Source organism: Staurois parvus, unplaced genomic scaffold (genome assembly GCF_062004578.1).
Source record: "Staurois parvus isolate SC_StPar_1 unplaced genomic scaffold, SC_StPar_1.0 ptg000635l, whole genome shotgun sequence".
NCBI classification, from domain to species: Eukaryota; Metazoa; Chordata; class Amphibia; order Anura; family Ranidae; genus Staurois; species Staurois parvus.
In genome coordinates, this window is record NW_028318431.1 from 5173522 (window position 1) to 5187148 (window position 13627).

The window sequence follows — 13627 nt, forward strand, 5'->3', positions numbered from 1 at the left end:
ATCCTCTCAACCAGCTGTGAACCTCTGCTGGCCAGGCTCTTCAATATTGTGGGCAGGTCTTACCACCATGCCAGTCCTCCTGCTTGGCGATTGGTCAAACTTGCATGAATATGTAGATCCCTGCCTCTCTACCCCCACCCACTAGCTTCTAGAAGTTTCTGAAAACTTGTAGAACCAGGGGGAAGTGACAGAGGCCTGACCTTCAAAGCCTTCCAGCCTGACCTGAGCTTGAACCGCACAGTCATGTTCACTTTAGCTACATTGTAAACTAAACTAAATTTACTTAACCATGCAAACTAGAGGGTGCTTCATGGATATAGATCTATGTTTGTACCAAGCATGTTTGAATCCACTTACTGTTGACTGACTCACAACAAAAGTTAGTTTTGAACTTTCCTCCTGCTTGTTTGAGGTCATGCCCCCTGTTCTTGATCTTGGCTTCATATTGAAAATTCTGCCCTCCTGAACCTTATTCACCTCTTGATGTATTTAAAGATTTCAGTCATGTTTCCCCTTTCCCTTCTTTCCTCCAGACTGTACATATAAAGTTCCTGCAGTCTCCCCTGATATGTTTTATCAGATTTTTTAGGATTCTTTGTTTGGATTTTAACGCTGCATCCAGGTCATCTAAAGCACTCTTAGAGCATAATGGGTTTGACATGCACTCCCCTATGCATGTCCACATCTTTCAGAGTATGTGTATGTTTCACTTTATTTCAGAGAGAAGAGGTGTACATATGCTTTATATTCATAGAGATGCATCCAGTATGCTAAACACAGGTATCACTCATGTCCACAAACTACATATCTCTCGGGTCATAGACAGGCTCTTAAATTGTTCGATGAGAAAATGCCCCCATTTTGTGGAATGTTTTTCCACCCCCAAGTGGAAGTAAAAGCAAATCCTAATCAACTGTAAACCTACTCTCAGCCACATTCTAAGCCTAATCTATCTGTAAAGAGAAAAATCGCTATACTTACCTGTTCTGCAGCTGCTACAGTTCGGTCTCCACCAGCACCCTCTGTGTGTTGGAGACAACCAACAACGGCTAGGAAATGCATGGGAAGTGACAAACTATAGAGTTACTATGGGCCTTCCAGTGTTGGCTGCCCCTCCTGCACACACCTACATGCTGAAGCCGCCGCTGACAGCTCAGTGTGGGACCGGACCAGAGCAGCTACAGAACAGGTAAGTAAAGCAATTTTTTTGTTACAGGGCTAGATAGAGCAAGCCTAGAAGTTTAAAGTTAGTTAGGATTTGCCTTTGCTTCCACTCTAATTTGACGAGGGATAAAGAAAAACCACCAGCCTTGTTTTTCTCATGTTGTCCTAAAACAATCATCCATGAAAACAGTGTGTACCCACGGGCCAAGTTGTCTATAAGGCTCAGCATCCCACCAGACTAACAGACTGAGTAGCCCCCATAATAATAATCTCTAATCCTTTACCTGTATAGCCCCATCTCAGTTTGTCATAAGGTTAAAGTAGCTCTCCAATTTAAAAAAAATCATAACAAAAAAATGCATTTTAATAAGTGCATAAATAAAAATAAACATGTTTCACAGCACCCCAAGCAGCTTCATCAGGGATACAATAACACACAATGTGTGCATGTGCTCAAATGAAAAAAAGAATCAAAATGAATGATGAATGATACCTATGTCTAGCATACTATGTTTTTGGGAGGTCAAGGTGTTTCTCTATGAGTATAAATCATATGTACAGTACATACACCTCTATTCTCTGAAATAAAGTGAAACATACACATACTCTGAAAGGTGTGGACATGCATAGGGGGATGCTTGTTAAACCCATTATGCTCTAATAGTGTTACATAGTCTGATTGAAAAAATATAAAAGTCCATCCAGTTCAACCATTAAAAAAAAAAAAGTTATAATCCTATACCCCACTGTTGATCCAGAGGAAGGCAAAAAAAAAAACAGCAAATCATGATCCAATTTGCTCCTGCAGTGAAACAAATTCCTTCCTGATCCCCTGAGAGGCAATCAGATATTCCCTGGATCAAATTTACCTATAAATGTTAGTATCCAGTTATATTCTGTGTATCTAGGAAATAATCCAGGCCTTTTTTAAAGCAATCCACGGAGCTGACCTTTCTGTGTTTGGAGATTACATTTTTTTTCCTCCAGACGTAAACAGTGCCCCCTTGTCCTCTGTGATGACCTCAGGGTGAATAGCTCTACACTGAGTTCACTATATGAACCACTGATGTATTTATACATGTTGATCTCATATACCCTCCCCCCCTTAATCTCCTCTTCTCAAGAGAGAATAAATTCAGTTCCTCTAATCTTTCCTCATAGCTGAGCTCCTCCATGCCTCTTATCAGTTTGGTTGCCCTTCTCTGTACTTTCTCCAGTTCCCCAATGTTCTTTTTGTGAATTGGTGCCCAAAACTGAACTGCATATTCCAGATGAGGTATTACCCGTGTGCTGTTTGTTGTTGCTGTGCTGTTTCATGTATTGTCCCCCCTCTATTGTACAGCGCTGAGCAAACCCTTTGGCGCTATATAAATTCGATGTAATAATAATAATAATACTAATGATTTGTACAGGGGTAATAGGATATCTGTCTCTCTGGAGTCTATACCTCTTTCATTAGTGTTGTCTCTGGACATGTTCTATCTTATTAATAACACAAGTCTGTGAATGGCTTTAAATTATAAACTAGTGATACAAAGGAGGTCCGTAGTTGATTGGCAAAAGTCCAGGTGGCAAGCAAGATACTAGTCAGGATGCACTGCTGAATCCAGTTGAAAGCTGAGTTTTTTGCAATATGGAGATAAAAGAAAGAGTAAAAAAGAGTCTCCCTGGTAGGGAGGTGTGAAAAAGTATTAGTAAGGAAAAATAGTGGTGAGGGGGGGTAGGAGGACATTGAGCCAAGACCTTAGGACATGGCACAAACAAAGTTGAATAACCTGCAATAGGTATTGATGGATGGGCATATTGTATCCACATAGTCCATACTGAAAGGAATTTCTTATGTGTTTGGACAGTTCCAATGTATCAAGGTTTACTCTGGAAGTATTTTGAAGTGTATGTCTATCAAAATTAAAAACATATTTAGTACATCTATGACTGTACATGCTCTGTTTCTTTGAAAATTCTGCAGATATAGTAAAAAAAAAAATAGCAAAATTGGTTGGTCCTGACAAAAATCCAGTGAGCTTCTAAGTTTCTATAATGACCTGACGGCATTGTCTCTGCTGCACTAAAATTCTGAGAGTTGTTGTCAGCCCTGCTGGACTTAAGAACTACAAGATGACATCACTACTTCCCCCTCCTTGTTTACATTCCCAGTATAGTAATTCTTAGTACAGGGATGAAGGTGCTGAGAATGAAAACAAGAAGAACCCAGGGTGAAATGTAGACTGATCCAACAAAAACACAAAACCAGTTCAGGGACAACAGCAATGTGGGCCCAGTGGGACTGCACTAGCAGGCAAAGTGGCAGGGTTACTAACCATCTGTTAATTTACAGACTGCTTGTAAAATAAAAATGGGTATTATGCCCCTTCTACAAAAGTTTGTGTATGGGAGCAAGTGCTGTAAAAAAGTCTCCTCTGCTGGTAAATAAACGCTAGCTGAGTTCAGGCATAGCAAGGCCCTAAAGTGACACTGTCATGGTGATATTATACTGATCTCTTTGGAGCCCATGTCTCCTATCTCTCCAATCAGACACAGATTTTTCAGCATTCAACACTTCTGTGATTGTCGGACGCCTGTGTCACCTGCTTTGCAAAGTAACTATCCTCTGACCATTATGTCACTACAGGATGCAGGCACCCCAAAGAGTCTATTGAAGGTTCAAGTGTTTGAAGGGGCCAGATAAGGGATACAGGCTAAGGCTAGGTTCACACCTATGCACATTTGAGCCGTTTCTGCATTGCGTTTTATGTTGCGTTTTTGCACTTGCGTTTTTGCCAAGTTTTTGATGTGTTTTGTTTGTTTTTTCTTTTTTTTCTTGTTGCTAGGCAGATTTAAAATACAAAAACACATCAAAAACATGGCAAAAAGGCAGCAAAAACGCAATACATGCTTTTCTGCAGCATTTACATTGAAGTCTATAGAACCAAAAATGCAACTTTTTATGTTCAAAAAAGTCCCTGACCCTTTCCAGAAAACGCACCGGTGTAAACATGTCCCATAGGAAATCATGTTAAATGGACTGTACTGTTTCTGCAAAATGCAAAACACTGCAGAAAATGCTTAGTTGTGAACCTAGGGTAAGGGAGAGGTAAGTATAATAGGGTTGATTACTAAAGGCAAAAAGGCTGTACACTTTGCAAGGGAAATTCTCCTTAATATAGTAAATGAGGGGAATCTCTGCTAACTTCCATCATCCAATCTTATGCAAGTAAAAACAGAAGTTTTTTTATTTCCTTGCATGTGATTGGGTGTTCTTTGAAAAGTGAATTTTCCCCACATTCACTAAGCTAAGCTAGGAGGTCAGAGATGAACTGGGGGTGGTCATTGGAAAGCATCCTAAATACCACGATGTCAAGGGAAGGATTTGTATAAACGTTTCCTTAGTTAGTGTTGGTAAGGTATCATAAATGATCCCCACACTCTGCTATCATAGTTATCTCAGTCCAATCTATCTGAAAGTTGAACAACAGTTTGCCCAGAAAAAAAGTTCATGAAGGTGGCTGGGATAATCCATTTTTGAAGGTTTGCTTTTTTTTTTGCCACCAGCGATATGAACACAAAACACATTGTAAACACTTCCTTTCCCTTTCTTGTCTTTTGTTGAGGAAAGGGTTAACCCATTGTGCGTCCATCCAGTTGTCTTTTGGTGTGCTATACTCTGCTGGTGTGTATTTGCATAGTTTGTTGTAGCAACTGAGGTTTCCCTCTTGTGAATACACATATCAGGGACAGACATGGCAGGAAGCTCTGCAAGTCTCCCATGGCTGGAGAAAACCAGGTTACAGATTCAGAATCTGCAGGTAAATCTTTTCAGGTACAGAAAAAAACTAAATTTCTATATCTGCCTTAATTATAGAAAAGGTGACACTGTCAAAAAAGAAAGGCTTTAAGATCCTTAAATCCATCCCCCATAATATACAGTAACTAGTACAGAATGCTTGTCTCTGGTTTTCTAACAATTGCATAGCATACAATGCATCTGTACACACAGCATTTATAAGCAATGCATCTAGAGGAGGCAAATAGGCTGAATGTTTTTTCATTTTTGAATTGTTTGGGTGGGGAGGACTGAGCTGTGATTCTGGGAGTGAGACCTCCATGCCAGCGCACTGATGAAAACAGGGAATTTAACTATGGCTACATGACCCTAAAGGTTCATGTACACGGGACGTTTGGAAAACACTTCTGAACGATGGAAACTGACTGCTGGAAAACGTAGGTTAAAAAAACATCTGTTTAGCTTCATTTGCATACCGCATTTATGCGTGTTTATGCGCGTTTGCGGTTAGAAGCATTTTTTAAAGATAACATCAGGAGACCTTCCAAAATGCCCAGAATGCACTGAAAAACAGTAAAAAATTAACTATTTTAGACATTTTGGGAGAAATAGAGAGAGCAGTATGTGTTGAGATTACCTGTCTTTTCTGGTTGTATTCACTATGGATCCCATCATGAGCATAATGCAGCACGTTCTACCATTTTTTCCTTCATGCAAAACCTGGAACTGACTGCACTGGTGTGCTAGGTCCATTTGAATACATGGAAAATGATTTGCATGCATTTCTGATGATGAAAAAAGGCTCTGGACAGCATTTGAATATGGGACAGTTAAAAAACGCTTCTAAATGCAAACGCTTATAAACGCGGTTAGCCGCGTTTACACACGTTTACAAGCGCTTGGCGTTTGAAATGCTGATAAAATCTACTCCTGAACGCAAGTTTGGTGCGTTAAAAAAATGGCTCTAAACTCAACTGCCTGTAAATGGCTGTAAATGACACAGTGTATATGGACACATAGAAAAACATTAGGGTGAGTTCAGAGGCTGCTGAAAAAAATGCAGAAAAGCTCCTGAACGTCAGTTTAGCAGCTGCAGTGTACATCAGCCCTAAAACTCAACCTGCTGTTGCCCATATAAAAGTGAATGAACACCGCTCACCACACATCGCTGTGATGACTCCACCCCATACCAGTATTTTACAGTACGTTTCCACTATAAGATGTAGAGTGGTGTGAAGCCTGTTGTGTCCTGCAGTGTGTGTTCTCTGCATAAGACATAGGAGAGCCTTGTCACATGACAGGTTAAAGTCATGTGACAGGCTTCCTCCACCTCCTGTGAATTATTTTTCCCTTTCATTTTAATGAATATGGCTTACTGTCTTCAGACTCCCTAAGCAGGTGATATGGAAAGCACATGTGTAATACTTGGTTGAAATCTGTGCGGGTGGTCCTGCTGCGGGACTGTAGCAGCACCACCCACACAGAGGAATGTGGTACCCGCAGGCGGGTGCCATTAATTCTAATGGCATGCAGCCCGCACTGGAAATCGCAACCATACTGGGAACCTCAGTTCCCGTGCGGGCTGTGATTTCCCAAGTAGTGAAGGGACTTCTTCCCTGCGTGTTTCGGGCATGGGAGTCCATTCAAATAAATGGGCTCTCGTGCCCATTCAAATCACATCCCGTACGGCCGCACATATGTGAACCAGGGGTAAAGCATACAACTGTACTTTGTATACATGCAGGAGGATTATTTTTTTCTTATTTGAACAGCAGTGGTATGGCCACAGTTGGGCCACACTGTTGCTCTATAAATTAGACCCAAAAGCTGACCATGGATTAATTTTTTCTTTCATTCGGCCAGTGGGCCAAATGAAAAAAAAAACAAACTGATTCTCCTATCCACACAAGCAAGGTAGATAGAGAATCCTCCCCGTTGTGCCATTGCATTCTGACATCAAGACTCTTCCGCTGTCAGAGTACTCTGATCAGTGGCTGCAGCTGATGATCAATAAGAGCTTTGCAACAGTCCTGTTTGACAGCCATGAACTGACATTGGCCAGTCCTTGCAAAACTGGACAAATTCCAATTCATCTATGGCCAACTTTAGGCTAGACTCACACCAATACAGTATGTTACTGTACACATATTATGTACATTACAGTAAGACTTTTTAGTGCACACAGCTTTTTTTCTAGCACACAATGCACTACATCAGATGGTTTACATCTGTGGGTTGTGTCCGCTAAAGTGCATAGCAAATGTAGTACGTTGGGGTTCCATTAAATATTATTGACATTGCTATTGACAATTAATAACTGTGTACTACACCGTGGTTTGCTTTATGTTTTACTGCATGTCACTGCAACCCAAAAATGTGATTTTGGCCTTAGTTTCACTTATACTATTTGGTAAAGTGTAATAATATGTAGAAAAGAAAAAACCTCAGCGCCCAGGACTCTCCTATTAAACACACAATTCCCCGTGAGATGCTGCTGTACACAGGTGCAAAAACCAAAAAAACTTATATCAGTAAATACCAGCGCAAACCCACATAATAAATTGCATTACCCATCCAATTAAACAAACTTAAAAACCGTGACACAAAACCACTTTTGTGCTAGTACAATAAAAAAATAATAAAATATATATAAATAAATATATAAATAATTTTTAAATTCATAAGTCCAGTGACAAAAAATCCCAAAAAATTAACAGTCCCGTGACAAAATAGGTCAAATTGTAATTATATTGTAATTTTCATTGGATTCTTCCGTGCCTTTGATCCCTTCACCATCCACCAGTGCAAAAAACCAACATTAACCGCACTCACCAGATATTAGTGAGTCACACGCCTTTCAGGAATATTAAGGGCTCCTGGACCCCCTTTACTTTTTATGAGACCTCCAAATACTGCTTCCTCTTGTATATGGGTACCTCTTCTGGTTACTCCTCTCACCGAATACCCCAAGGAAAATCAGGAAGAAGAAAAGACCATAGCGTGATACCGTAGTGGTTTCTCATCAAAATAATCTCTCCAGACCACTCACATTTTAGCGGGATATAACCCGCATTTTATTTGAAACAACAACGATTTTCTTTAAAAACCGATCCACTTTCCAAGTACAGCGACTTTTGCATAAAAGACCCCACAGCCTAGTATACAGCAGGATGGCAGACCTCAGATGCAGACTCATCCACTATGCTAAGATGGCCCCTTGGAACGCACCGCTTGGCATGCGTTCCACTCACCGGAAATTACGTCAGACGCCAGAACAGGCAACCGGAAGTGCGTCAACGCGTTTCGCCCCACCCACAGGGCGTTATCAAGACCCAAGGTATACTATATACTAGGCTGTGGGGTCTTTTATGCAAAAGTCGCTGTACTTGGAAAGTGGATTGTTTTTTAAAGAAAATCGTTGTTGTTTCAAATAAAATGCGGGTTATATCCCGCTAAAATGTGAGTGGTCTGGAGAGATTATTTTGATGAGAAACCACTATGGTATCACGCTATGGTCTTTTCTTCTTCCTGATTTTCCTTGGGGGATTCGGTGAGAGGAGTAACCAGAAGAGGTACCCATATACAAGAGGAAGCAGTATTTGGAGGTCTCATAAAAAGTAAAGGGGGTCCAGGAGCCCTTAATATTCCTGAAAGGCGTGTGACTCACTAATATCTGGTGAGTGCGGTTAATGTTGGTTTTTTGCACTGGTGGATGGTGAAGGGATCAAAGGCACGGAAGAATCCAATGAAAATTACAATATAATTACAATTTGACCTATTTTGTCACGGGACTGTTAATTTTTTGGGATTTTTTGTCACTGGACTTATGAATTTAAAAATTATTTATATATTTATTTATATATATTTTATTATTTTTTTATTGTACTAGCACAAAAGTGGTTTGTGTCACGGTTTTTAAGTTTGTTTAATTGGATGGGTAATGCAATTTATTATGTGGGTTTGCGCTGGTATTTACTGATAAAAGTGTAATAATAACCTAAAAATGTTTCTAAAAATTGTTGTCTATGGGGATTGATTTAGGGCCAATTCACACCGGTGCAGTTTAGCACAGCTGTAAAACGCAGATCAACAGAACGACATCTGAAAAACTATAATTTCTAATATGTCCTATTCACACCATAATGTTGTATTGCGTTGCACTAAAATACAAAATGTATGTCAATGGCCATCAAAATGTATGTGCATGGTAGCCAATCAGCTTCTACCTTCAGCTTGTTCAATGAAGCTTTCACAAACAAACCTGGAAGCTGATTGGTCTCTATGCAGAGCTGCACCAGATTTGGCACTCTCAAGTATTAGTAAACCAATCCCTATGTGTCTATTCATGTAGGAAAATTCAACATCATTATTTGTTCTGGTGACCATTGTCACAGGGACAGAAGGTGATGGGAAATCTAAACATTTATAGTTGGCAATGGAATAGAAAGTCTTGATATCAGCCTACTGGCACCTCCTATACAGCAGCACTTATACTGGGAGATGGAGATCCAGCACCAGCTCCCCTGTATGCACATGTGCAGGCAAGAGGAAAGAACAAAGATGACAATCTTATCTGTATGTTACTGTTCCTTCATTGTCCAACCACAGGCTTCAGGTGGGGAGGTGACCCCAGCATATTCCTTAACTCTAACAGAGAAGAAGGTGTTAGCTTCTTGGCTGTGTTGTCTGGTAGAGACGTAGGAATTCCGATAGTGTGTGGATAGAGTTGCAAATCTCATGGCAGATGAGATAGTTCACGTGTATATTTAACTTGTGTATAGTTCAGCTTTAATTAATACATTCTTTCTGGCAGAACAGGAGTGGAAGGAGTTCACTGGCAAATTATACGATGCTGTACAGCAGCAGATGAATGAGAATAATATTAAGTTCTTCAATGACCTGTCAGAATCTGAAAAGATTTTTGTCCTGGAAAAGGCAGCCAAAGCTCTACATTCAGGTACTGTAAATTAGGAGCTGCTGTGAGTTACTCTATAATCACATTTATCAATGCACGGACAGCTCTCAATGAGTATTCAGAGTGGGGTAAATGTGCTTATGGAATGGGGGGGGGGGAAATATATAGTGCCAGAGTGCAATGGAAAATCATATGAATACACATTTTATATATTGGCACAACTGCTGACAATATGTAGGCCAGATCCTGCAGATCACATGCGCCAGTTTAGGAGATATTTACAGTACCTAAAGGTAAGCCTTATTATAGGCTTCCCTGTAGGTACAAGTTAATAAACAGACTTTACTACCACTTTAACTGAGACTAAGCAACCTTCTACAGCTGGCACTACCCCCAAAATACTCAGACACCCCAACCTATTTGGTAAAGAAGGGCTGATCTATATTCTGTCAGGGCTTACTTTGGAGGCAAGCCAAAAAACCATTTAAATAAAGAGGCAATATGGAGATTTCCCCCAGGTTCGTCAAGGTAGGGACCTACCAAGGGACGTGTAAGTAATAGAGCTTGTATTGTGAAGGTGTAAATAAGCCCATTGTCCTACCACCCCAGTAATGAAGCCTAAAAAAGCCAAATGATGGGCTTCCTACTCTATCTGCTCTCAGCCTACCTGTTGTGTTACTTGTTGACTGATAGTATATCTTCATTTATGTTTCCTTCCATACTTCCATACTGCTTTCCTTACACAGTTCCATATCCTGCAATCTGATACTCTTTATCCCCTTTCATTTCTGTTGTTTTTCTTATTTTTTAGTATATTTGAAAATATAAATAGAGAAAAAAATTCAAAAGACTACTTTTGATTACATTTAATGTAAAAATCCTTTGTACATCAAACCACACTGCTCTTCAACAACTTTCTAAATTTCACAAATCAAACACCCACAACCAAAAGCACTCGCCTACCATTTGTTGACCTCATGCTGTATACAGTACAAAGTTCAAATTATTTCATTCCTATTTGTTACTTCATCTTAGTTTAGTCCCTTTGGATCTCCCATTCATGTATGATTTCTATCATACAGTATATAAGTTGATCTTTTAGCTTTGGTGAGGTTGCAACTTCTTTGTCCCTTTGACAAGGGAGGATTTTTTTGAAGCTGCAGTTTATGTATGCATTATTTTGCATAGTTACATTTGTCCAATTTGGGCCAATGAAAGCATGCATGTGCCACACCTGAAAGATCCCCATGCAAGATGGAAATCAGTAGTAAGCACCACTACTACAGTGAGTGACCTTTTATTTTCACTAAGCAGCAGGACAGCCATTTGGCATGGGAACTGGAAGCTGCTGGCTATCACCATGATAGTGTTGCCTACTACAGTGATTTCCAGCTTTCACGGGTACCTTCCAGTTATGACACATGCATACTTACATTGGTCCAAGCTGGACCAATGTAACTATGCAAATATATGCATACTTAAACTTCAGCCTTAACTTTATTTAGGGTGATAATAATGGGGAGGGGGAAAAAAAAGCATCAAAAGTATGGTTTATTCATTAAAATTTAGGATAAAACTACATTGAAGTTAATATTTTTAAAAGGTGTTAAAGCTGTGATAACATCTCCCAAAAAAATCAAATCTCACTACATTTGACATTCGGTATTAGGTGGCATAACCCTGCTAGAGTGATCTCTGCCTTTGGATATCTTTACTTTAAAGTGAACTAGTCAAGATTGGGCAGGCTAACAAATCTACGGTACATATTTAGTTTTAAATTATTATATTTGTGCAGGCTTACTCTTAACATATTTAAATCCACCATGTTTAGCTAAATTCACATTGTCTGGTCCTGACACTTTACCTAGAGTTACTAAAATCATGTTGTCTGTGAACTACCTAACGTCACGTACTGCTCTCTGAGAAGATGAGAGTGAATGTGTACAGTAGGGCATTTGGCAGGCCAACAATTTTCGAGCTTCAGTTTACACCTGACCCCTTTATTACCTTAGCAATGGCAATTTTTATCTTCCTATCCTGCTCTGAAACCCAATAAAAACATCTGAAGAAATCACTGTTGGGCACTGGCACTATCCCTAGGGACATTGTATAACAGATAATGGCATGAATGGGAGCAGTGAGGACTATGTGGGTGGGGCCACTGCACCCTGAACTTAGAGGTATCTTTTTGCATGTGTGCACGCTCATCATACCCCGGGACCAGGCGGAGCTGCATTAATGTGAAAGTCATCATTATGGTGGCACACCAGCTCAGAGATGAGCTATACACTGTGTGTAGCTCATTATGTCTCTTTATAACATACAGAGTTCCTCTGTGAAGCATTTGATCCCTATTCCTTGTTGAATGTTGCATTTAGGAGGGACACTACTGAGCCTATGCCTTCTCCAACTGTCCAGCATACCTCTGACACCTTACTCCAAGTGACAGAATGGGGCCCACTGAGCACCTAGCGAGGACCTCATGCATGCACACAATTAAGTCCTGCTGTTCTCCTGTACCAAGTGGCCAGGCTGTGGGTCTCCATAACACGTGTTCGGTCCCAGTACTTTTGGGGAACCGACTGGTGGGGACAGAGTCAGAGCACCGATCCCCCTCACTATTGTTGAGCCCGTCGCAATGCTAGGTACCACACTTCTTGAGAGGCTGCTGTACACTCTCCACCAATCCTTGGTTATCCATGGCAACTGTTCTCTTCCTCCACGCCTTCTACCAAGTTAACCCATTGTAGTGGCCTTGCTTCTGTACCCCTATGCTTTACAGGCCCTGTTCTTTCATATGCCAGCATCCCTTTAAAGTAACCAGGCTTTAAAACAATTCAGAGACTTTTCTGAAACTTTCATGGCAGAAAAATCACAAAGCATTACAGTCCAGGCAATAACTGACTAGGAGGTGGCTGCACATGCTTACCTTTAGAAAGTGCAAGTCCATAGTTGGCATTCTCCAACAGCTGGTAGTGTCCTCCGCAACTCCAGTACCTTGTGAGACTACATGGAGCAGTGTCTGGTGCTGGCTTCCTTCCCAAACTCCTGATTCCCTCTCTCCTCCCCCTTCTGAACCACACCTTCCCCCTATTTATATGCATCACAGGGAGGAGGGAATCCCAGAAAAAGCCCAGGAAACCGACTTTTTAGTTGTTAACCCTTATCCAACCTGAGCAGATCTTTTGTAGGCATCTGCTTACAACTACGTGATGATGACATGTTCAAAATACATCATGTGGTACCAGGCAGAGATCCTGTGGGGAAAAAAACTCTAGCTTCCCTAGAGTTCCATACAAAAATATTTAAAGGAACACCTTGGGTTTTTTGGTGTTTTTCTTTACTTTATATATGATGTATTCTATGTGTAGGTATTTCTTCACTTTCAAAACGGAGTATGATATTTTCTCTTCCAGGTGTCACTTACAATAAATTAGCTGGAGAAGTCAGCTCTTGTCTGGAAGAAAATATATACAGTTATGTTGCTCAGGAACTGCAAGATGGCAACATTCCTAGGAGTCAGTCTGACTTGGTGGCTTCCCATATTCAGGATGGAGTGGTTAGTCAAGTGTGATTGTTTTCTGAATGTTCACCCACCTGTATGAACATACAAATGGGGAGTAGAAAGTTTCATTAAGTTTGTATAAAATGTAAGCTCTAGTAAAGACTTGATTCTGCACTGAAGCTTGACCATGCTCATGGTTGGCAAGGTTGAGCACATACCCAAATGTCTGTAAAAAATGATGTCTAATAATAGTAAAAAG

The 13627-nt window shown here is 40.4% G+C and overlaps 1 protein-coding gene across 1 annotated transcript in view; it reads left to right on the forward strand.

The window, feature by feature from the left end:
• The first annotated feature begins 1088 nt into the window (after positions 1-1088).
• LOC149449199 (uncharacterized) overlaps positions 1089-13627 on the forward strand; it is a 109335-nt gene continuing 96796 nt past the window's right edge. The window contains exons 1-4 of the mRNA XM_089693692.1: positions 1089-1189; positions 4897-4970; positions 9762-9905; positions 13280-13422. Of these exons, the coding sequence (XP_089549818.1) occupies positions 1089-1189; positions 4897-4970; positions 9762-9905; positions 13280-13422 (462 nt within the window). The remainder of the gene's footprint in view (positions 1190-4896; positions 4971-9761; positions 9906-13279; positions 13423-13627) is intronic.